The sequence below is a fragment of the Acomys russatus genome, chromosome 2 (assembly GCF_903995435.1).
Source record: "Acomys russatus chromosome 2, mAcoRus1.1, whole genome shotgun sequence".
NCBI lineage: Eukaryota > Metazoa > Chordata > Mammalia > Rodentia > Muridae > Acomys > Acomys russatus.
In genome coordinates, this window is record NC_067138.1 from 9,797,370 (window position 1) to 9,823,414 (window position 26,045).

The 26,045-nt window shown below is 48.2% G+C and overlaps 1 protein-coding gene across 1 annotated transcript in view; it reads right to left on the reverse strand.

Annotated features, from left to right (window-relative positions):
- Positions 1-287: 287 nt before the first annotated feature.
- LOC127205949 (protein FAM205A-2-like) overlaps positions 288-26,045 on the reverse strand; it is a 30,318-nt gene continuing 4,560 nt past the window's right edge. The window contains 7 exon segments of the mRNA XM_051165289.1: positions 288-1,925; positions 1,927-3,750; positions 3,752-3,980; positions 4,612-4,672; positions 5,087-5,132; positions 5,711-5,891; positions 25,021-25,261. Of these exon segments, the coding sequence (XP_051021246.1) occupies positions 288-1,925; positions 1,927-3,750; positions 3,752-3,980; positions 4,612-4,672; positions 5,087-5,132; positions 5,711-5,891; positions 25,021-25,261 (4,220 nt within the window).

The following is a 26,045-nucleotide window of genomic DNA, read 5'->3' on the forward strand; positions in this document are numbered from 1 at the left end:
CTAAAACAAGCCGTAAAAATTAGAGGCTAAATTTCCTCTCCTGGATGGGGTAGACATCATCACTTCCTTCACACCGTCCCGTAATAATGAACAGCAGAGACAAGAAAAGACAGATAACTCTTTGCTTACAGGTACACAGTGTATTTTGGGTGGCTCTTTAATCCACCTGTTCACTAAAGAAAATGACGATAAAAGTGCTCTTTAAACGATAGGAGAAGGGGAGCCTAGAGGCTCACCCTGAGTGGTCTCCCTTAGCAGAACAACATTTCTGAGGTAATCCCTGGCACCTACCGTGGGTTTCTGTGTTGGGCATAACAAGACAGTTTAGGACAGTGCCGAGGGCAATGGCGGGGCTGGCCTGGTACTGAGGCAGAGCCAAGCTGTCGGGCACGCGGCGGTGGGAGCTTACTGTCTGGATTATGGGAAGCAGTTAAAAAGGATGCGATTACAGACTTCTCTGAGGATGCAGGTTGGGCCTTGGGCCCCCTGGAGTTCTCTGTCTTAGTTTTCCTGGCAGGGCTTTTGGCCTGAGGCAGACCCTTTTTAGCATTTCCTTTACTGGGTTTGGCCACTTTCCTGGGTGTGCAGGCTGTGGGTGACTGTGTGTGTGGTTTGCCTTTTATCATGGGGTTGATAGACTGGAGAAAAGATTTCACCTTGTTTTTCAAGCCAGCCTCTGGAAGAAGGCTGGGCCTAATGTGAGGAGACACTGGCATCACCTGCCCTGGTGAGCTGTGACCTTGCCAAGTCTGGCCCAGAAAAGGCTTTCCCTGAACTGGTGGGCGAGGCAAAGGAAGGTCGTGGGAGGCCTGGGAGAGCCTGAGCACCATCCTGGAAGGTTCCTGGGTGACACTCGCCTTGCTTTGACCGACTTGCATGCCATGCGCAGATTCGGCCTCCATAAGAACTTCTGGAGGTGGATCTGGGAACCCAAGCTCAGGGGAGCCCCAGGGGCTGGGACGGTAGGTGTCCATCAGATGAGAGCTGTGGCCGTGGTGTACAGAGGCTTGGGTCATCCTGTGCTTTTTCCGATCTCCATCCTGGTGTGTTTTCTCACTGGCTGGGAAAAGCCCAAGACCTGCGTCTCCTTCTCCAAGGTTCCCCACTGCCTTGGGTTTCCTTGGCTCTTCCCTCTTTTCTGTCCATGTGGGCACAAGGGCTGAGTACAGGCTCTTGCCAGGGCTTTGGAGCTCAGTGCTAAAGGGGTCCTTTGGGCTGGGCTTTTCCCCAGTGGTCTCCATCTGAACACAGTGTACTTGGACCTCAATCATATTCCTGCTGAATTGTGAGGCCTTGGAGGCACCCTGGGCAGAACCATGGGGTGCGGCTTGGGGACTGGGTTGTTTTGGCTCCTTGTATGCAGCCTGCGCTGCAGCAGCCTGCTGTCTTTTAAGGTGGACACTGTTTGCCTGTGGGGCTGGAGGAGAGTCACATGCGATGGGCTGTTGTTGCAGCACCGGGCTTTCTGGGATGCTTAGACTCCGGCGAGGCTCCTGTGTGGCACCGGCCTCTGGGGCCGCTGCAGTTAGCTCTTTGTACTCACTTACCATTAGAGGAATTCCCAACTTTATCTCTAGGAGTTTTTTTTTAAGGTGGAAACTCATTCTTTCCAAGATTACTGTGTTTAAAGAGCAGGGGCCCTTCGGGGGAGGCTGGGTCTCTGACCCTCCTTCCACCTGCACTTCGGGCTGCAGCTCTTTGGCAACGTCACTGTCACCTTGAGTGCAGGGCTTAAGCTCACTTGGACTTGGGTCTTCAAGTGGGGTCATCTGAGAGAGGGGTTCCCATGGGCTTTTGACAGGCCTGGGCACCGTCTCTGTGACTGCAGATTGGCCAGCAGTTGCTGAAGGCTCCGTTCTAGACGGGCCCACACAGTAACGGCCAGGCAGGCCTGACAGGAAGGCCAGATACTTATGCCGTAGAGTTTGTCTCCAGTTTCTTAATGGTTTCCTCAGGCAAGGCTTGGGGACGCTTACAGTGTTCAACGAGGGCGCCCGATAAGGCTCGCTTCTCCTCGTCAAGGTCCGTTGGCTTCCAGGGAACAAGTTTGTGATGTAGGTCAGGGTTGTTTTCTGTCTGTAGCTCCACGGGCGGGCCTTGTGCAATGTCTGGGAATGAAGTCCTTGCTGCCAAGCTCCCGGGAAGTTTGCCTTGCCAGGAGCTTTGGACACAGGCAGGGGCCTTGCCCTCAAGGATTTGGTCACATTTGGAATCAACATGGCGCTTCAGCACTGCCCTGGCCTGGGCAAACAAGTGCGGCGCTGGGATTGACCTGCTGCCCACTGTGGGTGAGAATGTGTCACCAGACCCGTCGGCCTTCGGGTCCCCTGGGATGCTCACGCTGGGCAGCACCCTGCTGCTGCAGGACAGGGGCTGCTGCTCTGTAGAGGAGAGGACCAAGTGGATGGAGCGCTGGATCTTCCGGGGCAGTCCCCAGCGAAGGTGAATCAGCTGCTTCTGGAGATGGAACTCCAGCAGCCTGCGCGCATGCTCAGGGAAGAAGAAAAGGTCTCTGGTGAGGACTGAGAAGGACTTTCGGGGCCAGGCGCCTTTTAAAGCCTTATGCGGTTTGGCTTTATTGCATGGCTTATACGGTACGGGGCTCCTCACGTACGGAGACAAGGGGTTGGCCGCTGGCAGGCCCCACTGAAGCTGAAGCTGTCTTCGTAGAAGGTGCCATTCCAAGGTTTTGCTCTCAGCCAGAGTTAGAAATGGGATCCCGAGCTGAGCCCCTTGCTGCTCATGCGAAGACGACTCGTTTGGAGATCTTGAAGGGAGCAGGGCAGCGTTACGTGGAGTGTGGGCCAGCGAGGGGAGGGACGGGGGCTCCCTCAAGACGTGAGGCTCTTGGTAGGAAGGTTGTACTGTGTCCTTGGAGAGACCTTGAGTGTCTAAGGAAGCATAAACTAAGGACTCGCTGTGCATGGAAGGGCTACCGCAGAATAACTGAGTGAATTTCTTTTGAAGATTGTGCCTGGGGTCGTTAGCCTGGCCCTCAGGCAGTAGACAGAGGGTACGTAGAACTTCATGGTCAGACATGGGTGAGAGCTTTTCCACACGGCTTGAGATTTGTTCAGAGTGCAGTCTTTGGTTTTGGTCCACATTAGGCCACTCAGAAACCCAAAAGGTCTGGGTAGGTTGCCTGCTCATATATGAGGACCAGGTCTGCTGGGAAATACTCCCAAACCTATGAACGTGTTCTTGATGAGTATTATTATTCAGGTTAAAAGAACCCGGTTGCTCATTTTCTGGCTGGAAATACATTGGTGGGTTTGGCATAAGTTGCCTTAGGGACTCCTCTACCCGTCTGGGGAGCCCCCATCTTTGGAAATGCATCAATTTTTTCACATGTAGTTCAAGAAGCCTGAACACACCAGGACTGTGGAATGGCTGGGGGATGGTGGTGACAATAGATAAGGCCGTAGGTTGTGTGACTTGAGTAATCTCTGGGTTCAGGGTTTGAAGAGGGATCTGTGAGTTCAAGGCCGGATCATGATCTTGGATCTCCTGGATAAAGTTTAGATCGCTGTGCATCATCTCTTCCTCAATCATTAAAACCACAGGCTCCTCGAGCCTTGACGGAGCCATAGTATTTGAGACCACAGGCACAGCGTCTGCCAGATAAAAGTCCTGGCCTGCCTGGAGGTGATCAGCCCAGCATTGCTGGACTTCCCCTGCGTCTGCCAGCTGCACTGACTGTCCCGGCAGCCGCATTAGTGTTGGAGTCCTGGGCAGCAGTGGGAAGCTGTCTGGAGCGCCCGGTGTAAGGCTCCAGAGTCTCTTCCGAAGACACAGTGGATGTGGGCAACAGCTCCGTGCAAGAAGAGCCCTGTGGCAGTCCCAGGAACACAGGGGGCGGCTGGCTTTTCTCACTCCCCAGCAAATGCTGGATCTCTAGGGTTGCAGCATCACAGACTTGGCAGCCAGGATCCACACACAGGAGCTGCCTCACATCTTCCTCCTTGGGAAGCCAGCTTTGGCTAGGAAGAGAGAAATGGCAGCCATTGGTGACGGGATGACATCTGCCTCCTCAGAGGAATGTGTCTGGGGATTGCTGCGTCTTTTCCTCCAGTCCCACAAATTCTGAGCCTGCACTGTGGGGAATGAGGTTCTCGTGGGACCCATTCAAAGTGTGGGATGTCCCTGCCACTATACCCAGAAACCCTTGGGAATCACTCATGCTCTCTAGAAACTAAATGGAGGGTAAGATGTTGGGGTGATGGTGTCCCAGCACCTGCTCCCAGGCCACGAGCACAGACAGGAGGTAACAGCAACGGGGTCCAGCTAGTTAGTCTCAGGGATCTGCCCTTGAAAGGGAGTAGCTGGAAGGAGGAATGACATGGCGACTTCTTTGTGCTAAAGCCACTCTCTTGGCAACTTGGTGTCTGGGTGCAACTCCAGCAATGCCCGTTCTGAGATGCAGAACTGCTGAGGCCCTAACACACAGACTGGTATTGGGTGTCTCTTCCCTGCTGAGGTCTGAGCCGTCTCAGGCAGCGAAACTGCCCCCCACAGTGTGGTTCCCCTTCCACCGGTTACCCCTCTCCTCACCCCTGGCCCAGACCAGGCCAAGAGTCATCAGAGTTTAGACCCCAAAGGTCAAGAGGTCACCTTTTCATGACAGAGAGCAGCTCCCATGGCTTCTCGGTTTCTTCTTGGCAAAGTCTCCTGGCTGAGGAATCAGGACACAGTGTTATGTGATAAACAGGCGTTTTGGGGGAGTCTGAATAGTAAATCCTTAGCTCAGCAAGAGGACTCTTAGCCCCTAGACTCGGTGCTCTATGGTGTGTTTACAATGCATTGTCCTCTGTAGGGATAACCAATGGTATGCTTATTTTACTGATAAGCCTCCAGGTGAAATGAATTCCGTAGGATCATTAACCTAGCAAATGACAGTTAAAGCGGAGACTCTTGGAACATTCTTAATTTCGGGTTTCCCATCCAGAGCAGTCCTTTGTAAATGTCACCGGGAAGTAGCTCTGGAGCCTCAGGAGTTACAACACTTGGCACACCAGACAGGGTCATAGAGAAAAGGAAGCTGGGGCAGGGGAAGTGGGGGTAGGGGGAGGGGACACTGGGACTTTACCTCTCCATGCTGCAGCTCTAGCCCTTTGCTTGACTTTTCGGTGACGCTTAAAGAGAAAAAAAAAAAAAATTAGAATGTGAAGCCAAAACTGTCCTCTTTTTTCCTGTCCACAGAGTGTGAGACACACCACGTTCCCTTCCCCTGTCATGATCTGTGCATCATTTTCACACTCTCCTCCATCACCTTTTGCTATACTCCACATGGCTTTCCTTTCTCTGCACCCCCAATTCCTCTCCAGCCACTGAGTGACGTTCTCCTGGAGGGTGGGGAGGCGGAAACAGTAGCAAGGATAGGACATGTTTTAGGATGTGTTCTAACGTAGAATGCCTTCCACGTATAACTGCCATTAACCAACTAAACTGGAAATTTCTCCTCTACTGGGAGATCCCGAGACAACAGCAATCTCCTACTCAAACCAGTGCGAAGGGTTTTTTGGTTTCATGCCTCACGGCCGTCCTGGTAGATAGCGATGTGTAGCCTCATGGAAGAAAGGTAAACACACTTGGAAGGATCAAATCAAAACCATCAGGTGGGGTGGTGAGGTCACAGGTGGAAGGCGGGCGGCAGGCACTAGACCGTGAGGCCTGTCGGTTAGCTCAGTCGCGGGGCACAGGGTCTCCCTACCCGACAGCAGCTCCTTTTGGGCTGGCACTTCAATCCGCAGTAACTCTGTTGCACTTGCCAGGTAATCAGGATGAGGATGAGGATGCAGAAACAGACATATAAGGAGTATTCACTATCCCACAGGAAGCACGGAGAGCTTAGCATGGTCTGAACCTCCTCAGCACGAGCAGACCAGCCATCTCTACTCCCAGGACATTCAGAGTCCTAACGCTCAATACCTCCCAGGGCCGAGCCTTGTCATGTCCGCCTCACAGAAAGTAGAATATGGCCACCGGACTGCATCACAAAGGCCTTCATTCCACAAAAGAAGCTTATGGGGTAATTCAGTCTATAGAAGAGGTCGTGGAGGCCCTCTTTAAGGGTTATGTACCCTGGGTCTGAATATGTCACATTCACAAGCTCTGCCTGGTCCCCATTTTCACTTCATACTCGCCCCCACCATACCAGCCTGCTGGCTTAGCTCTTTTTCTGGATAACTGTGTGGTTGTCACCGGTGGTCAGAGTCTGGGCTTGGCGCTCCCCGGTTCTTGACATCTAATTCAAGGCACTGAAGTGAGCACACACAGATTTCCAAAGTAGGAAGTGTTATTCAAAGCAAAGTGATGTTATAAATCAGAAAAAAGAATGCTGTTAAAATAGTGGCCCTGGACCACACAACTAAAGGTACACATAGTTCCCAACTGCTGTTGGGCGCGTCCTGTCATGGAATGTAAAAAAGGAAAAGTTTGGTTGCCAAAGGTTGCATATGTGTTGTTGTTGTTGTTGTTTTTATCTTGACTGACAATGGTATCTAACCCCTTCCTACTATGTGTGTTCCCTCCCATTAATGCATCGCATTTTAAACATATGTATGCCCAATTATGCACAGGCATCATTGGGCTTTACTTCCTAAAAGTTCACTGAGAGTACAGACTTTCATCTTGTTACACATGCACCCAAAGTTAATTAGGCCACATTGATCTTTCTGCCCTCTTAGAGGATGCATTTGAAGCATCTTTGAATAGACGCTGTCCACGTCTGATGGTTGTCAAGTGTGAGGAAATTTATTCCATTCCTTAGGGATGGCTGTGCGCACAGGTTGGGACAAGTGAGTGTCCTAGGTTGCTAACAGGCTGCTAGGCATACTGTTTGGAGAGGCGTGTGTGTGTGTGTGTGTGTGTGTGTGTGTGTGTGTATAGCCCAGGCCAAGTGGAGTCCTAGCATGCTGAGCCATTCTTATGTTTGTTACTTACAAGTTACTCATCCCCAGAAACCAGGCACGCTGTCAGGAAAAGTGACGGGGATGAAAGAACCTCCATGAGACTCTCCTTCCTCACCTGGAAGTGTGTCTGAGGAGAAGCACACCTGGAAGTGTGTCTGAGGAGAAGCACACCTGGAAGTGTGTCTGAGGAGAAGCACACAGGAGCTCAGGTAGAGACCATATTTAAGGACCGGAAATGAAGAGCTTTCATGTCCCACCTAAGGCACAATCAGACATCAGAAATACAAGAAGAGCTCACGTGGCAGGAAAAGCCAAAGGTGGCCATAATTTTTTAAATTAAGCATGCTTTTTATTGAAACTTGCATTGTGGTACAGAGATGTATTTCAACTGATTAGAGTACAGCTTAAAAAAAAATTCATGACACCAAATCCCCACCCCACCCCAAATAATCACACAGAAATGACTACCCAATCTGCGTTTTTTTTTTTTTTTTTTTCAATTTTTCCTTCTTGGCTTTGCTCCACACAAATTTGTACAAATTTTCAACATTTTAAGGTTTTTTGTTTATTTGTTTGTTTTTCGAGACAGGGTTTCTCTGTGTAGCCTTGGCTGTCCTGGACCCACTTTGTATACCAGGCTGGCCTCGAACTCACAGTGATCCACCTGCGTCTGCCTCCCGAGTGCTGGGATTATAGGCGTGCACCACCACGCTTGGCTATATTTTAAATTTTTAATTCTACTGGAGGGAAAGGAGCAAGAATCAGACATCAAGCCAACACTGTGTCATCTGATCTACTAGGTTCAAGCAGTAAATCTACTACTGTTCAAGAACAAACTCCAGCGGGAGTGCTGGGTGTCCAGACAAGTTGGGCAGTAACCGCTGCGCTCATTACAGAATCAGACCACTGGAAAGCTCCCTCAGTGAAACATTTGATCAAACGTGTGCTTAAACTAAAAGTCCAGACAATGCTCCAACCACAAAGGCAGCACAATCTTTAAATGGTACAAGCCTTGGACATATGTGGCTCACCACTAGTGTGGCTCACCACTAACGTGGCTCACTAATGTGGCTCACCACTAACGTGGCTCACTAATGTGGCTCACCACTAATGTGGCTAACTAATGTGGAGCTCTGTCCAAGGCGTTGAGTATCTGGAGGTCTTTCTATCCATGTTATAGCCTCTTGCCTGCTCAGGGCAGCTGATGTCCACACAGAAGGTTAGGTGGACACTTCCAGCCTAAATCCTAAAACAGCTGCTAGATGTGGCTGGATATTCTCGGGGGAGTTTTATTTGATGTGCATTTTAAAAATCTAAGAAATGGGGCAAGTGTTTTGCAAGTCATTTCTAGGACCAATCACACTTGTGCTCTTCCCATTAATGTGTGCGTTTGTGTCGCCTGCTTGACCCCATGGATATTATAATGTTTCTGTAAACGTTCAGGATTTTGGAAAAGTCTTTAGACTATCTTGCCCGGGAAAAATGGCCTCATAAAAATCTTTGTATCCCAAATCTGTGAAGAATCTATTTCCTCCTTCCCTCAGCATCCAGTCTTCCACCCTACTGGTGTGATGAGCTCACCCCCACTTTGAGTAGTTTCCGGGTGCATTTGCATCTTTCCATCCTTGTGACAAAGCGCTTGAGCCTGAAGCAGGACTGCTCCCTCTGGATGCACGGCTGCAGGCACTGCAGTATCATTCACTCAGCCCCATAGATCAGGGTCCAGGATGGAAACTAGTAGTAAGAAGAGCTCCACTCACCCACGAAAGCCAGAAAGCAAAAGAGTGAGAGAGCAGAAAGAGCCAGGGACAAGCCATGCCCCCAAACACATCCCAAGGAACCATTCCCTGTAGCTAGATTCCACCTTTTAAGTTAAACAGTCTTTATGCATTTATTTGCATATGCATGTGTGCACATGCATCCTAGCACACATATGGAGATCAGAGAAAATCTTTCAGGAGTTGGTCCTCTCCTTCTACTGTGTGGCCTCGGGGATGGAACACAGGTCACAGGGCTTGGTGGCAGGTGCCTGCCCCTCCCAACCACCCCCTACCTATTAAGTTTTCACCACCTCTCAATACCCCATTAAACTATGAACCCATCAATGGAATAATCCATACTAGGGAATAATCATAATTCAATCACCTCACCAAAGCCTGCCTCTGACCATGGCTACAGTGAAGACTGAGTCTTCTCAGATCCAAACCACAGCACAAGTGTTTACATAGTAGAAATATACTTGAGCAATACTATCTTCCTGCTCTCAAGACAATTGACAATCTAGTTTTAAAGGTGAACTCGTGAATCAATGATTATTTCAAATCATTTTATCTGCTCACATTAAGAGTTTTAGGACTCAAAAATAACTTTGCTAGGAGTGGGCAAGGTGACCACTAGGTAAAACCATTTGCTGTACAACCCTGAAAACCTGAATTTGATTCCGAGACTCACATACAAAAACTATATGTGGTAGTTTGGGTCTGTGATCCCAGCCCCAGCACTCCTAATGCAAGGGAGGAGCACAAGACAGGGGGACCAGCAGCAAGGGGGGAGAACAAGACAGGAGGACCACCAGCAAGGGGGGAGGATGAGACAGGAGGACCAGCTGCAAGGGGGGAGGACGAGACAGGAGGATCACCAGCAAGGAGGGAGGACAAGAAAGGAGGACCACCAGCAAGGGGGGAGGAGGAGACAGGAGGACCAGCAGCAAGGGGGGAGGACGAGACAGGAGGATCACCAGCAAGGAGGGAGGACAAGAAAGGAGGACCACCAGCAAGGGGGGAGGAGGAGACAGGAGGACCAGCAGCAAGGGGGGAGCACAAGACAAGAAGACCAGCAGCAAGGGGGGAGGACGAGGCAGGAGGACCAGCAGCAAGGGGGGAGGGAGGACGAGGCAGGAGCATCAGCTGTACACAGAAGGCTTGGGCTCACAGCTCCTGGCAGAAAGAACAAGAGGGAGACACTCTTTAAAACCAAGGTGAAAGAGCTGAGCAGTGAAGAGCACTGGCTGCTCTTATAGAGAATCTAAATTCTATCATCAACACCCACAGGGCAGCGCACAGCCATCTCCAACAGTTCTGGAGATCTGGACTCTCTCTGGCCATCTCGGTCACCAAGGATGCACCTAGTGCATTTACATGCAGGCAAAATGCTCTCCTCTGACCTCATTATGTATGTCATGGTATATGTGTACACTTATACACTCCAAAACAACTTTAACTTTAAATATATCTTGATTATATCTCCCCCACAAACCCTTCTAGATCCTCTGTCCCTCTCTACCCACCCAACTTGAAGCTCTTTCTCAACAAACAAAACCTTCCCAAACCAAGAAAACAAAATAAAGCACAGAAAAAGAAAAAAGAAAACACACACACACACACACACACACACACACACACACACACACACACACACACAAAACAAAAACAAAAACAAGCAAAATAAAAAACACCTCATCAAACTGTAACAAAGATACAGCACACTATGGAGTTCATTACATGGTGGTCCATGAGTCCTGAACACGTGGCCTGCACTAGAGTGGTTGATACACCCAGTGTCACTCTATTGAAGAAAACTAATTTTTCCTATCCCAGAGGGGATAAGTGATTGTCCTTTAGCCTAGTGGTTATATCTTCTTTCATTCATTCATTCATTCATTCATTCTTCATTCATTAAAAAAAAGTAAAAAATAAAATATATAATATATAAAATAAGTGTCACATTGAAGTCAGACAAAACAAACCCACAGAAGGAAAAGAGCTCAAGAGAAGGCACAAGAGTCAAAGACCCATCTTCAGAAATCCCACAAAAACACACTGAACTGGAAGCCATAATATGTACCCAGAGGACGTGGTGCAGGCCCAGTGCACGCTGCTGCAGTCTCTGTGCGTTCGCAGTAGCTTTGCTCATGCCAACTGGAAGGACATGGTCTTCCTCATGTCCTGTCCTCCATCCCTCTGACTCCTACACTCGTTCTTCTTTCTTTTCTTTTTCTGAGGTTCCCTGAGCCCCAGGGGAAGCATTTGATGGAGACCTCCCATTTAGGGCTAAGTGCTCCTAGGTCTCCCACTCTCTGTGCAACGTCTCACAGCCAGTCTCTGTATTTGTTTCTGTCTCTCATGACGGATTAACAAGGCATTAGTCATGAGTACAGCAGAATATCATTAAGAGTCATTTTACTAATACATTTCTTTTCTTTCTTTCTTTTTTTCTTTCTTCCTTCCTTTCTTTCTTTTTTTTTAGGAAGGAGCCTCAGTTGAGGAAATGCCTCCATGAGATCCAGCTGTATGGCATTTTCTCAGCTAATGATCAATAGGGGAGGGCTGAGCCCACTGTAGTGCCATCCCTGGGCTGGTGGTCCCGAGTTCAATAAGAAACCAGGCTGAGCAAGCTGGGGGGAGCAAGCCAGTAAGCAGCACCCGTCCATAGCATCTGCATCCGCTCCTGCCTCCGTGTTCCTGCCCTGCTTGAGTTTCTGTCCTGACTTCCTTTGGTCGTGAAGAGCAACGTGGAAGTATGAACCGAATAAAGATTTTCCTCCCAAACTCCTTTTTTTTGGTCATAATGTTTCATCGCAATAGAAACCCTAAGCTAACTAAGACCAGTTTTATTTAGTTTGACCGTAGGTCCCTGGGATAACTAGTCTCAGGTCCTTGGTCATCTATGCAGTGTTGGATGTGGCTTCCATCTTGCGGAATGGGCCTTAAATAAAATCAGATTTGGTTACTCCCACAAGTTTTGTGCCACCGTTGCCCTAGCATATTGTGTGGATAAAGGGTGTGTGGCTGACTTGGCATTTACGTTTCTCTTTTGATACAGTGCAGAGCACAAAGATGCTGGAACATCAGGCCCTATGCAGGCACCAGCTTGACACCTGCCTATTTATTGAGTTATGTAGGTGTTGTCTTCAGCAATGGGGCTTTGCTGTCCAATTGTGGAAAGCAAGAACCTGGGTTGTTTGGGGGGTTTTCACGGGGGGGGGGTCCTTTTGGCCACCAACTCAATTAGATGTAACCCAATGTGGTACTGGAAGTTTCTTTGACGACAAGAGTTGGCCATGTGTGATTCTGTCTCTCCCAATATTTGGCAATTTCATTTAGATCACTTCATATATGTATATATGTTAGGGAGTCTCTACTGTATAGGCTTCCATACTACCCCTCACATGCTCCTTAATTTTAGCTGATTCTCCCCATAGTCCCTCCCACAGCCCTCTCTCCTTTCCCGTCCCTGTGTGATTCTCCCACTCCAGCCCCCCCTCATTTATACCTATCTATTCTATTTCTATTTCCTAATGAGATATACCTCTTATCTCTGCTTCTATACATACCCTCAGTGGTTTTTATGGATTATAGTTTGGTTATTATTGACATAACAGCTGATCGCCACATATGTGAATACACACTGTATTTGTCTTTTTGTGTCTAGCATATCTCACTCAGGATAATTTTTCTAGTTCCATCCATTTGCCTGCAATTTTCATAATGCCATGCTTTTTAATGGCTGAGCAACACTGCACTGTGTAAATGTGCCACAGTTTCTTAATCTATTCTTCTGCTGAGGGACATTCAGGTTGTTTCCAGTCTCTGGCTGTTAGAAACAGAGCAGCGATGAACATGGTTGCACAAGTGTCTTTGTGGCAGGAAGCATCCTTTGGGTAGATGCTCAAGAGTGGTCCAGCTGGATCTCGAGGTACATCAATTCCCATCTTCCTGAGGAACCACCATGCTGACTTCACGGTGGCTGTACAAGTTTGCCCTCCCATCAGCAACGGGCGAGTGGCCCTCTTACTGCACATCCTCACCATCATCGCTTTGTTGACCTGAAATCTCAAAATAATTTTGACTGCATTTCCCTGATGGCTAAGGATGGTGAACCTTTCTTTAGTGTTTCTTAGTCATTTGAGTTTGCTCTACTTAGAATTCTGCTTCAATCTGTATCCTAGTTTTCAACTGGGTTGTTTGTTTTCTTGATATCTAGGGGGGATTGTTTTGTTTGCGGGGTTGTTTGTTTGATCGATTTTTAGCTCTTTATATATTTTGGATATTCACCCTCTACCGGATGTGTAGTTTGTAAAAACAAAAAAACTTTTCCCATTGTTGCTTTGTCCAAATGAAGCTTACAGACGCTTCTCAATTTCTTGAGGTGCCTGATCTAACAGTGTTCTGTTCAGAAAGTCTTTTCATATCCAGTGGGCTCAGGACTACACATATGCACAGTAAAATTAAAACAAACAAACACACAAACTAACTAACTAACTTCAGGGAATGTTCCAATGGGATGGGTTAGGGTCAGACAAGATTCCTGGGATGCAGGATTGGAGTTTAGTCTGAAACTATAGCCTTTAGGACAAGAACTGTCCCGAATCTCTAACAAGTCCAGGACAGCCAGGAATGGGCCCCAGTGTTCATTTGACAGGGAGAAATCCTGGTTCTCTGCACCAGAGGAAGGCCAGAGATGCGAACGCAAATGCTGAGAGGGGTTAAGGGAGGGCCATAGCGCCCCCTGCTGGAGGACCTCTGCATTTGCTTTATTTCAGTATCTAGTCATGAGGGGACAGGGTCTCACTCTACTGTCCTGGCTGGCCTGAAATTCTCCATGTAGACCTGGCTAGCTTTTCCACCACAGAGATTTGTCTCCTCTGCCTCTGAAGTGCTGGAGTTAAAGATGTGTGTCTGATTAAAGGTGTCCAGACTGTTGTTGGTTAAAAAACAACAACAACAACAACAGAAAAGTTGGCACGCATGTGCGTAATAAAAAATGCAAATGGCAAAGGAAGATAAAATTCACTCTGTGTGCCATTCTTCACGCTCCTCTCACACTTTCATTTTGTCGTGTGTGCTAGTTTATTTGTGTGTGTATTTCCAACTATCCCAGGACACTTTGTAAGGGGAAAGATTCTGTCTCTAGGGAATTTTATTATTTTTTTTCCAACATGGTATTTTTATTGGGAATTATACATCACTCACCCTGATTGGGCTCACTTCCCAGTTCTCCCATATCCACTCCCCCTTTTTTGTGACATCCCCAAAAAAGGAAAAAAAAAAAAAAAAGAAGAAGGAAAGAAAAACAAATTCCCATTGTATTGTCCATATACTTACTGGAGCATGGTCAAATTCCCAGTGGCCAGCCCCCTAAGAAAAGTTGAGTCCTTCTCCACCTGCACCCACCCCCCACCCCCAGAAGCTATCAATTGCAGAGAGCTACACTTTAGCATCCTTATCACAATTTTAAGAGTTCTCTTTGCTGGGTGTGGTGGCGCACGCCTTTAATCCCAGCACTAGGGAGGCAGAGGCAGGCGGATCGCTGTGAGTTCGAGACCAGCCTGGTCTACAAAGTGAGTCCAGGACAGCCAAGGCTACACAGAGAAACAAAAACAAAAACAAAAACAAAAACAAACAAACAAACAAACAGTTTTCTTCAAGGCCCCCCTTTTAGGCTGTTACTTCTTTGGGAGGGCAGGGTTGGAAATAGGGCTTGTCACAGAAGCCTTCTCTCTCTCTCTCTCTCCCCCACCAACGCCCCCAGCAGTGCATCTGCAGTCACAGATACCACTGCAAGAGTGGCTTCCTTGCCCTTCGCAATCATCGGGAGCATGGATCCTGGGCTTCTACATGGTTTCCCCCCAAAGCCAGGAGCACGAACATCTGCATGGTCTTCCGCGGCAGTACAGCCTGTGGACATCAACACGACCCTCTGCTGAAGTGTGGACCCTGGACCAGCATCACCTCCAGGAGGAGTACAGACCATGGAGGTCTTTTAAGGAGATCCAATCCAGCAAATGGACCATTCTTTATCTCCATCCTCTCACTGCTAGGAGCCAGGATGACTGTGCAGCTGGGCAGCTTGTTTTGGGGGCTGAGTCTTCACAAACTCCAGGCTGCTGCACGCCATCCTGCAGAGCATACTAAGTAATGACCTGTTCCTCCACCGACTGCAGTCTTCTCTCACACACCATCACAACTGCTCATCTCCTGCTCTGCTAAACACACAGTGCTGTGCTCCTCCGTCTTTCCCCACCTCTCCATCACATGTTTGTTTGTCATGGTGACACTGGAAGCTCACTGTGTCCCACAGTATGCCCTTTCGCTCAAACACCTTCACATGCAAATGTTCATCGCAATGAGTCCTTGGCCTGGTTCGAGGCCTCTGGCCCCTGCTACACCATCAATCCTGGATCCTCACTGGGGCTCCTCTCGGATATCCTGTTGTCCTGTGTCATGGAGACCCTGCAGCTTTGGTTCTGCAGGCCGGCCCCTTCATGTGATCCAGCAGCTCATGGATGAAGAAGACGTTGGGGTGGGACAACTCAAAGCCCTGGGGTAGCTGAGTTGGCCCACACTGCCAAAGCCCCAAATTCTGTTTTTAATTTGGAGAAACTATTTATGATTTCCTTTATAATCTCTCCATTCTGTTCCATTGATCTGTTAACTTTTTTTTCTGAATTCTGTGTTTAGAATAACATGGTAAGTCTAAACTCAAATTACTAAAATCACCACCCAACACACACACACACACACACACACACACACACACACACACACACACACTATTTTGGTGAGTCTAGTCTCTTTGCCTTTCCATAAAACTTTAGGGATACTTTGTTCAGTTGTTGGGGCACTGGAAGGCAGTGTTGAGCAGGATGTAGCTTACAAGGGCCAAGCTCAAGTGGTTTCAAAGGAAAAGAATATTAGTAAGTTGCCTAGAGATGATTCTTAGGACTATCACAAGATGGGGCTGTTTTTTGCTCCTTTCCTAAAAAAAAAAAAAAAAAATATGCCAGAGAATAAATTGAAGAGCTTTAGAGACGTGAGACCCCATCTCGTGCCTGCCTCCCCTAAAAAAGAATAGCTGGGAATTTCCCCCACATCTTCCATTTTTCTAGAAAGGTTTGTGTTATTGGTGTCTCCTGGGTACTTAGCAGGAGCCACCAGTGAGACCACCTGAGTTAGTGTTCTTATGAAAAAGTCACTAAGATCAACTTTAATTTCCTTTTTCTTTCTTTTTTTGTTATAAATTATTCAGATTACATTGCAATTGTTATCCCTTCACTTGTATCTTCCATTCTCCGCTCCTTCCCTCCCTCTTTTGCCCTATTCTCCCTCGGACCTCTGACAGAAGAGGATCCCCCCCCCCCACACCATAGCCAGTAAGGTCTCATGTGGCTAGCCTGCTTGCCCTTCCTCTGTGTGCTACCAGGCCTCCCCTCCAAGGGGAAGTGGTCAAATTGGGGAAACCAGAGTTCATGTCAGAGGCATTCCCCGCTCCCCCACAACTGTGGGGAATGAGCTGTCCATAGGCTAGATCCGAACAGGGGGTCCAGCCAAGCATACTCAGGTTATCAGGGAGAGAAGGAGTTGTGTTAACTACAGCCTGAATCACTTGCCTCCTGCATCTAAGTTCCTCAGTACAACCTGCACTCTCTCTGTTCCTGTAGCGACTGTGGCACTGTCTTCCCCTTCGTTCCTCAGACTGGCAAATTTCATTCCCTCAGTCAATATAATTAGAATTTTATTGTTTCAAGAAACCAGATTTTTCAATGACTTTTTGTTTGTTTGTTTGTTTGTTTGTTTTTTTCTTTCAGTTTGGTTGACTCTTGGTTATTTCTTTTCATCTGCTTGCTTTGTGGAAAATTTAACTCTTTCTAATTTTTGTGATAGAGATTATTGTTTTCAAATATTTTCTAATATGGATATTTAACACCAGAAATGTGTGTGTATGTGTGTGTATGTGTGTGTGTGTATGTGTATGTGTGTGTATGTGTGTGTATGTGTGTGTGTATGTGTGTGTATGTGTGTGTGTATGTGTGTGTGTATGTGTGTGTATGTGTGTGTGTATGTGTGTGTGTGTGTGTGTGTGTGTACACAGGGTGTGTGCAAATGCATGTGGAGACCAGAGGCCAACATCAGATTCTTTTTTGAGACAGCAGCTCATTGCTGGTTTGGAGACTGACAATTAAGCTAGGCTGATGGAGTAGTGTGCCTCAGGGATTGACCTGTCTCTACCTCTCCAGTACTGGGAATACAAACGTGTGCCAAACTTTAAAAATATTTTTATTTTTGAGAATGTAGTACATACACACAAATGGGTATCTACCTCTTTTTAACCCCTCCAACAAGCTCCGTTCCTAACTTACTATATATTTTTTTAACTTTTTATAGATTTTTTGTGAATTTCACATCATGTACCCCAATCCCACTCATCTTCCCATCCCTTCATACCTGCTCTCTGCCCTTGAAATCCCCCCACCCCCGCCCCGCTAAAATAGAAAATAAAGATAAGGAATAAAAAAACCTAAAAAACCAAAACAACAACAACAACAACAACAACAACAAAAACTCCCCATGGAAGCTGCAGTGTGTCACAGCATGCCACACAGTAGACCCTTTTGTTCACATATCGTTCCTTGCAAATCAGTCACTGGTCTGGTCCGAGGCCTCTGATTTCTGCTACACTATCAATGTGGATCCTCGCCGCGTCTCCTCTAGGATAGCCTGCTGCAGCCCTGTGTCATGGAGAACCTGCCGCTTCGCAGCATCATAGATGGGGTAGATGTTGGGGGGACAGGCCAGCTCAAAGCCCTGGGTCTAGGTTTGGGTGTTTGCCGAGCTGGTCAGCCCTCCAGCTCTCACGCACTCACCCCACCAGGTGAGCTCTTTTGCGAGATTTCTGGACAAGGATTGGACTTGCCTCTAGGAACCCGACCACGCTAATCAGCAGGAAGAAGTCCAAAGAGATCTACGGCCCCTTTTCCTCTAAGCGCTTTCTTGCCTACCTAGTGTTGGGAAGTTGGAAGGCACTGGGGTGGAGAACGGAGGGCGTGCATGTGGGCGATCCATCCGAGCATGGAAGTCCTCTCCGCGCCAGCGCCTGTTGACCACTAAGGGCTGCTGAGTAAGGGGTGGGGCTGGAGACCTCCTCCATCTACACCAGGATTCTGGCTGGCTTGGTCTTGCACAGGTCTTGTACAAGCCGCCCCAGCAGCTGTGGGTTTGTAAGTGTGACGGGCACACTGTGCTCAGCAGACGGTGTTTCACAGCTCGCCTCCCTGTCTCGCATCCCTTCCAGCTCCCGAGCCTTGGCGGTGGCGGCCCGGGTCGGGGGAGAGGCGGGGAGGGAATTAATACCGATATTCCGTTTAGGCTAGAGCGCGCAGTCTCATCCCTAGCAGTTGCATCAGTTATACATCTCAGCGTTGACTCATTTCCACTGTAAACAGAAGCTTCTCTGACCAAGGTTAAGAACAGCCCACATCTATGGGTATAAACATTAATATTTAGAAGACAATTTGACAGCTTGTGCTTGCAGCAAAATAGCACTAGCAGGTTCCACCCTAGGGCCTATTACCTCCATAGCCATGGCTTTGGACTAGGATGACAGTAGCCGGCACAAAATTCCCTCATTAAAAAAGCTGGGCATGGTGACCTTTAATCCCAGCACTCGGGAGGCAGAGGCAGGAGGATAGCTGTGAGTTTGAGGCCAGCCTGGTCTACAAAGTGAGTCCAGGACAGCCAAGGCTACACAGAGAAACCGGGTCTCAAGCCCCCCCAACCCCCCCAAAACCCAAACCAAACCAAACCAATATATATGTGTGTGTGTGTGTGTGTGTGTGTGTGTGTGTGTGTGTGTGTGTGTGTGCGCGCGCGCATGAAATTCTCAGAGAAGCAATTCAAAATATAACTATTTAAAATGGTTTGCTACGGACACTGTTAAGATGGGCGCGGTGGCACATGCCTGTAATCCTAGTCTGAGGCCGAAGGATAATGAGTTCGAGGCCAGCCTGAGCCACACAGAGAGACCCCGTCTCAAGAAAACAAAGGCAGACACACGGTGGGGCTCACAACCACTCATAACTCTAGGTTGGGGGGACCCAACACTCTCTTCTGGCTTCTGTACACCAGACACATATAAGGTCCCAGGCACACATGCAGCCAAAACACACATACACATAAAAAATAAATGAAGTTTTAAAAAATTTAGAAGCCCACCGCTAGGGAGGCATAGGTACTAGGGTAGACCATGCTGTTGTTATTTTGAAAGAATGGTCAATGTTGTGGCTTGAAATGCCGCTCCCCCCTTCCCCACACCCCTGGTCCCCCAAGTGTATCTGAGCACTGTTGCCCAGCTGGTGTCCTCCTGTCTGAGAACAAATGGAGCCTTGCTGGAGGATACGGGTCACCTGGGGTGGCCTTTGCCTCCTGCTCTTTCCCTAGGTTTTCTGTGTGACTCCTGACTGCCAGGCTCACCTCATGCTCCTGCTGCTGCCCTGACTTTCCTGAACGCCCTCTGGAAACATAAGCCAAAATTCAGTTTTGTCCCGAAATGGCTTCTTTTTGGGGTATTTTTATCACAGCAACAGAAAAGTCACCAGTACAGTCATGTTTGTCAAATTGCATCCAAAAGACTCTGTGCCTCTCTTGACCCTGGTAAAAGCAGCGGGTTTTTTTCTTTTTCTTTTTCTTTTTCTTTTTCTTTCTTTCTTTCTTTTTTTTTTTTTTTTTTGGTTTTTTGTTTTGTTTTTTTTTTGCGAAGAATGTCAGTCATAGTAGAGGTGCACAGCTGGTCAGGGCGCTGAAAACAGGAGACTGAATGCTGACCCGTAAAATGGGACATCTGTGTTCACTCCCTTAGCACCAGGGCTCAGGAACACTGCAGAAGAGGAGATGGGAGCAATGTACACACTCTGCTAAGTAGGTGTGATTTTTAAAGTCCGTTTAATTCAGGCTATCGTAGTATTGCATGCCTGTAGCTCTAGCACATGGGAAGCAGAGGCAAGAGGCTTGCTGTAAGCGGGAGGCCTTGGACTACATAGTCAAGAGCTTGTCTAGAAATAAAATAAGTAAACAAATAATCATCCACTCCAATATGAAAGAATATGATCAAGTGCTTGGGCCATTATGTGAGTTCATATATGGAAAGTATTTCCAAATTCTGGGCGTGTGGATAGAGCTTGGGTTTTGAAGAGGTCGCTACACACACACACACACACACACACACACACACACACACACACACACACACACATTTTTCTCTTAAAAGACACTCCATAGAGCTGGTAAAATTGCTCAGCAGATAAAGCCACTGGCTGCCAAGCCAAGCCTGGTGACCTGAATTCCGTCCCTGAAACCATGTAGTCAAGTGGGGAAACTAACTCCCACATGGTTATGCTCTGATAACCATGTGAATTTTTAAAAATTGGGGCTGGAGAGGGCTCAGAGGTTAAAAGCACTGGGTGGGGAGGGGCAGGGAGGAGTGCTGTCTCAAGGTCATGAACTCACGGCAGCTGTGGCTACCCATACAAGACCAAAGCAGCCAAAATCCTGCCATGGATGGGGTGGACGATCTCCAGGTCCCGCCCCCCACAAAAGAGCTGTTGTCAGTTGATAGCTGCGGTGTGGGGGGATGTGGGGTAAACGGGAGGGAAGAGCGTTAGTGTTTGAGGCGGGGCCATTGTTGGGTTCCCACGCTCTACTGGACGGGCCTCACACCCACACACATATATGTAGCACTAAGTAGACTTAGTGGGCTACCAAAAAAAAGACACGAAGTTGAAAGAGGGCGTAATTGGGCAGGAGGAAGGGTAAGGGGGGAGTTGGAGGGGGAAATTGAAGGTGGGTATGATCGCATTTCATGTTCCATGTGTGACATCCTCAAGAATGAAGAACGGTTATGACAAAAAGCTTAGAGATTAAAAAAAAACAAAAACAAAAACAAAAAACAGAAAGAAGAGCACAACGTGTATAACACACATAGGAACCTCTTGTCAGTGAGAGTGGCCCGAGGTAGGCCGCGTTAATAATATGTGAGCCACAGAAGCCATTCAGCCCAGTCAGGGGAGTCAGCCAGCCCAGGCAGGGGAGTCAGGGATCTTAGGAGGGAGAGGATGGCCAGGATGGCCTGGGCCATCATAGTACTGCTATGTCTGTCCTTGGCAGTGCTGTGCCCTCTCTCCCTAACACTCCTGCAGTGAGTCTCCAGAGGCTGCAGACCAGCAGGGCTTCTCCGTCCTCCACACAGGAAAAGCTTGCTAGTGTCCCACTCACCTCCAACCACTCCGAGGTCTGCGGAGTCCTCTCTTTGTCATCATTTCAACCGCTTGGGAAATCTCACTCTGGAGGATCCCTGTGTCTCCTCCCCAGTTCCAGGGTGACTCTTACCGGATTTCCCAGGTGAATTCCTGCCCCTTCCCCTCCCCTCCTCCCTCCACCTTCCCCTTTGGTATGATTTACTCCTTATTTTGACAAAATATTCACTGTCCTTGTAAAGATGTTTATATCAGTAGTCAGTGACCTTAAGAAAATAAATATAAAAATAAATGAATTTTAATGTACAAGGTGGACTTTAGTAAAGTCATTAACAGTGGTTCCTTGACTGTAAGAAAGATGTCACACGAACAAAGATGCAATAAAAAGAGACTTCCAGAGCCAGGAAAGGGTTAGTGAGAACATCATATTTCCCCAGTGTTATTCTGAAAATTGTAAACTGCTTTTTTTTTTTAAGTTAAGACATATATGGGTATTTTTCACAAACTGCCATCATTCATTTTAGCATCTTTCCAGGGACTCAGGTTGCTCAGGCAGAGGCAAGATGGCAAGGGAAAGAGGTCTGTTAAAGGACAAAGTGTCTCGGAGGCCACGAGAACTTAGGAGCCAGATGTTTCGCACAAAGTACATGGAGAATTTGAGGGGTGAGTGGAATAGGGGCCCTAGAGTCAGAGATTTTCCCACAAGCTGAGATTTTGAATAGGGACAGGGAACTTCTGCCCCCCCCATCCCCCACCGCCCAAGCCTCAGGCCAGGGACCCACTCACTTGCTGGGGGCATGACCTGTCACAAGTCCACTCCTGTGCTCGGCATATCTCATGACCTCCCTTCTAGGATGGGGGTCAGCCGGGGGCGGGGGTCTGCAAAGGTTAGGAATCTGTGGGGAAGGCACTGCTTCCTTGCAGTTGTCCACTGCCCCTGGCTCCTTCTGCCTCCAGTTCCACACGGATCCCTGAGGCTCGAGGGACAGGTTTTTAATAAAGACATCCTCAAGACGGAATGCTCCAAAGACGCCCGCTCGCTCCACATTGTCCAGTTTGGGTCCCTTTGTTAATTACCGTCCACTGCAGGAAGAACCTCTGAGGACGGGTTGAGTGGTGTCCTAGTTTATGAGTGCTGTAAATTCATAGATAGCAATATATGGGTAGAGAGGATCTGGAGGAAAAGGATGATCAAAATATATTTCATGGAAAATTTAACAGCACTTGGGGAGGCAGAGGCAGGCAGATCGCTGTGGGTTCGAGGACAGCCTGGTCTACAAAGCAAGTCCTGGACAGCCAACGCTACACAGAGAAACCCTGTCTTGAAAAACAAACAAACAAAAATTTAAGTAAAATTAAAAAAAGAATTCACGGGGATCAATTGCCCAATTTTGCCATGAAGCTGAAGCCAGAGAACAGCCTGGTGGAGGCCACAGGAAGAGCCCACTTCATCTCACCCCATGAAGTGTTCACGTTAACTCGGTTTCCCACCTGAGCCCGTCAGCTCCCTCATTCGCCTCCCTCTAGTCTCCTAGCTCTGTGGCTTTCTGCCCTAGCGAGAGAGGAAGCCTGTCAGAAGACCTCCTTGATCTCTGGGATTGCTTCAGGAAAACACCTGGAGAGTGTTGGCTCAGCGAGCCTGGGCCTGGTGCTTCTCCCCGCTTCAAGGATCAGCTAAAGGCTGCCTTTCCTTCCTTTAGAAACAGAAATCACTATTGAGGGCCAGGATGACACACACACATCAATACTTTCTCACATCCGGGTTTTCTGCATCCTGCTATCAGCGAACACGTTTTGCTAAACCAGCGGGGGGTCCTATGAGAGGAAGCAACTCCCATCACCACTTCCTTTTGACCTGATGGGATGGTGACAGATCCTGGATTTCCTTATCAGCCAAAGTCATCCACCCCTCCCTCACAACACATCACAAGGAAGCCCAGTGCTTCCTGCCCTTGCTTCAGCTCTCCTCCAAGGTAGGCTAGCAAGACACTTGGGTGGCCAACAGCAATCCATCCCATGTACTCGAGTCATTTCTTTTCCTTCCTGCTTCCTAAATTTTCAACTCCTGGTTCATTTCCACATCCTCCCTGGTCCAGTGCTGAGGGTAGGATGACCCACCCTGTTTCTCTGTCTCTGGCCCCAACTCTTTTTCCAGCTCCACAGTCTCAGAGCTTTCTCTGAGATCTCTGAGAAGCTGCTCCCAGTTTTAAGAGTACCTGCCCCCCATCTGGGGTCAGCAGCTGCCTCACACCTGGGGTCAGCAGCTGCCTCACACCTGGAGTCAGCAGCTGCCTCACACCTGGGGTCAGCAGCTGCCTCACACCTGGGGTCAGTAGCTGCCTCACACCTGGGGTCAGCAGCTACCTCACACCTGGGGTTAGCAGCTCCAGCGTTTCTACCCACCTGGGGTCCTAATTGCCTCCAACTCCTTAGTTACAGGTAAAAACTTGTCATGGTACCCTCCAGAAACCACCATCCCTGGCTTTCCAGCTTCAATTCTCCAGCCACCCTTACCCCCTTAAGTCCAAGGCTCTCTCCTCACCCACTCCTCCCTCTTGGTCTATATGCACACTTACTTGTGTATGGAAGAAACTTTCCTTCCCCCACACTTCATTCACCACCACCAGCCAAACTCGGTTCCAACTGCTCTTCAGTGTTCTGTTTATTCGCTCTCCTCCTAGAAGTTCTTCACTCACTCAAATCACTCGTTTATCTCTCTTGACTATCTTTGCCACCCACTGCAAATGAACTGTTTTCTATCTTTATTTTTACCACTGCCCCTTGCACTGTACTCAATAACCCACTTTCTTCAAACAAAACAAAGAAGCCTTCCCTTGTGGGTCCCATGCCCCTACCTTTAATTGCATTTTAATGTAACAAAAGTCCTCGAAGGAGTTAATTATATTTATTTTGATTTTTCTGTGTAGCCCTGGCTGTCCTGGAGCTCATTCTGTAGGCCTCTGTGGCCTTGAACTCCGAGACCCGCCTGCCTCTGTGCTGGGATTAAAGGCGTGCGCCGCCACAACCTGGCTTGCAAGTCTCATCTGTTCCTTAACACTGTTCTCATGGCCGTGAAGGATCTCTGTATCGCTCAGTCTGACAATCGGCACCAGCTCCTCGCCTCACCTGCCGACTGCACTGCTCAGCTTGCTGATAATTGTCTGCGTTGAACTGGCTGGTGCTTCCTAGAGGCTCTCTGCTCTTCAGGATTTTTTTTTTTCCCCTTTCTCCTGACTTCCTGTCTTTTCTTTGCTTCCTCCAGTCCTTCTTTCCTTTCCTTCTAACTTCCAAAATAAGTGTGGTTGAGTTTCTGAAGTACACAAAGTGTTCTTTTGGGTGGAGCCAACAGAATAAGTAAATTGCAAATGGAAGAAATGGACACCGGGACAGATCCGAGCATTTTTAAAGGAAAAGATATGAAGCTAATTTCTTTAGGGGGATTCAAGTGTGATCTACACTTTCAGGGCACTTAAAACAAGCTGTCTTTCTTTCCACACAAGTCTCTTTACCCAAGGGGTATTATCTATATCTAAATCTCTATATCTCTACCTCTCTATATCCCATAGCTACATATACGATATCTATATATCTGTCTACTCTATCTGTATCTATATCTACATCTATATTTATATCTATATTTGCTATATCTATATGATATATGCTGACCGTTCTAAAGGAAAGGCCGACTTAAGCACCCACATAGAGAGCATTTCCTACTGTACCACATACAGCAATGAAAATAAAAACACAGGTGGCTCTTGGCTTTACAGGTAGAGAGTATATTTGGAGAGTAACATGGCATACGTGCATGGGAGTGGGAATGATGGTTGACAGCCTTTGTTGGGGAGAGTGCAGCACTTTGGGAACCTACGGACTCTTTGCGTGGGATGCGTATGCTCTCTGTGTAAGCCAATGCCTTCTGCCGAGTTGAGAGGAGATGGGATGTTGGTTTCCTGGGTAGCAGGAGTCAGCCGTGGACACATTCTGAAACAGCTGTGGAGTCGCCATGGGGGCCAGGGCTGCTTAGGTGGAAGGGACATGGCCGGAGTTGTGCAGGCACTACAGGCACCAAGGAAAGGTCAGATGTTGTTCTTAGCACAGAGAGGCTTGGCTTCTGGGTCCCTTGTGGTCTTCTTCATGCCAGCTCCCTCTGCACGGTCTTGGGGAGGAGCATGACAGTTCTTAGGCTCTTCCTTCTTGGGTTTGGCCTCTGCTTCAGACTTAGAGGGGACGATGGGTTCCTCCTGCCTTTCGCATTTCACCTCAGGGTTGACCCAGTGTGAGAAGAACGTCATCTTGTTTTCCCCTTCAGCTTCTGAGGGTGCTGGAAAGGTGAAACTCTAGTGATTATCATCTCCCCTACCAGACCCTCCAACTCTCGGCCTTCCAAGTTCACCCTCTACCACATGGCCTGGAAGAATTCCGCCTTAGCGGGGGAAAAAAATGGAACCCCTTCTAATACTGGACTTGCCAATTTTGGCCCAAGAGTTGACGGGCCAGTAAGTGGACACTGCTAAGGTCTGACCTTGAAAGAGCTGGGCAATCCTCAGGAGCCTTTGGATGAGATCATTGCTCTAGTCTAATGGCTGTGCAGCTCATTTTTACTTGGTTATTTGCCCTCAAGTCATCCTGAAAGGGACCAGTAAAGAAGCTGGTGAAAGTGCTGGCATGGAACTGAACACAGAGGGGACAGAGATGGTAGCCTTGCCGGTGAAAGTCTCACCGGTCCCTGATCCCAGAAGGCAACTAAGAGTGCTGAAACCAAAATTCTACCCGAGAAAGATTCTAAAGAGCCAATGGGAAGTGGAGGGGCCCTGGGCTTCCACCTAGAACCTCAGCAAAGTGTGTATTTGTGCTCTGTGGTTCTTGGCTGGGTTGAATTACACTAGGTCCTCTGTCTTCAATGCTCAGGTAAGATCTGAGCTTCATCCTGGTCTAAAGGGATCCAGGAATTCTCTAGTTGGATTATTCACTTTGACCCCCCTTTGACTCCCAGAACCTGTGTCCCTATTGTGTCCTGACTGGGTTGGGATCTGTCAGAAACTCCGTGAAGGACCTTAGGGTGCAGCATTCACTCTAGGCTGCCCTTGGCTCTGTTCTACTGTCTT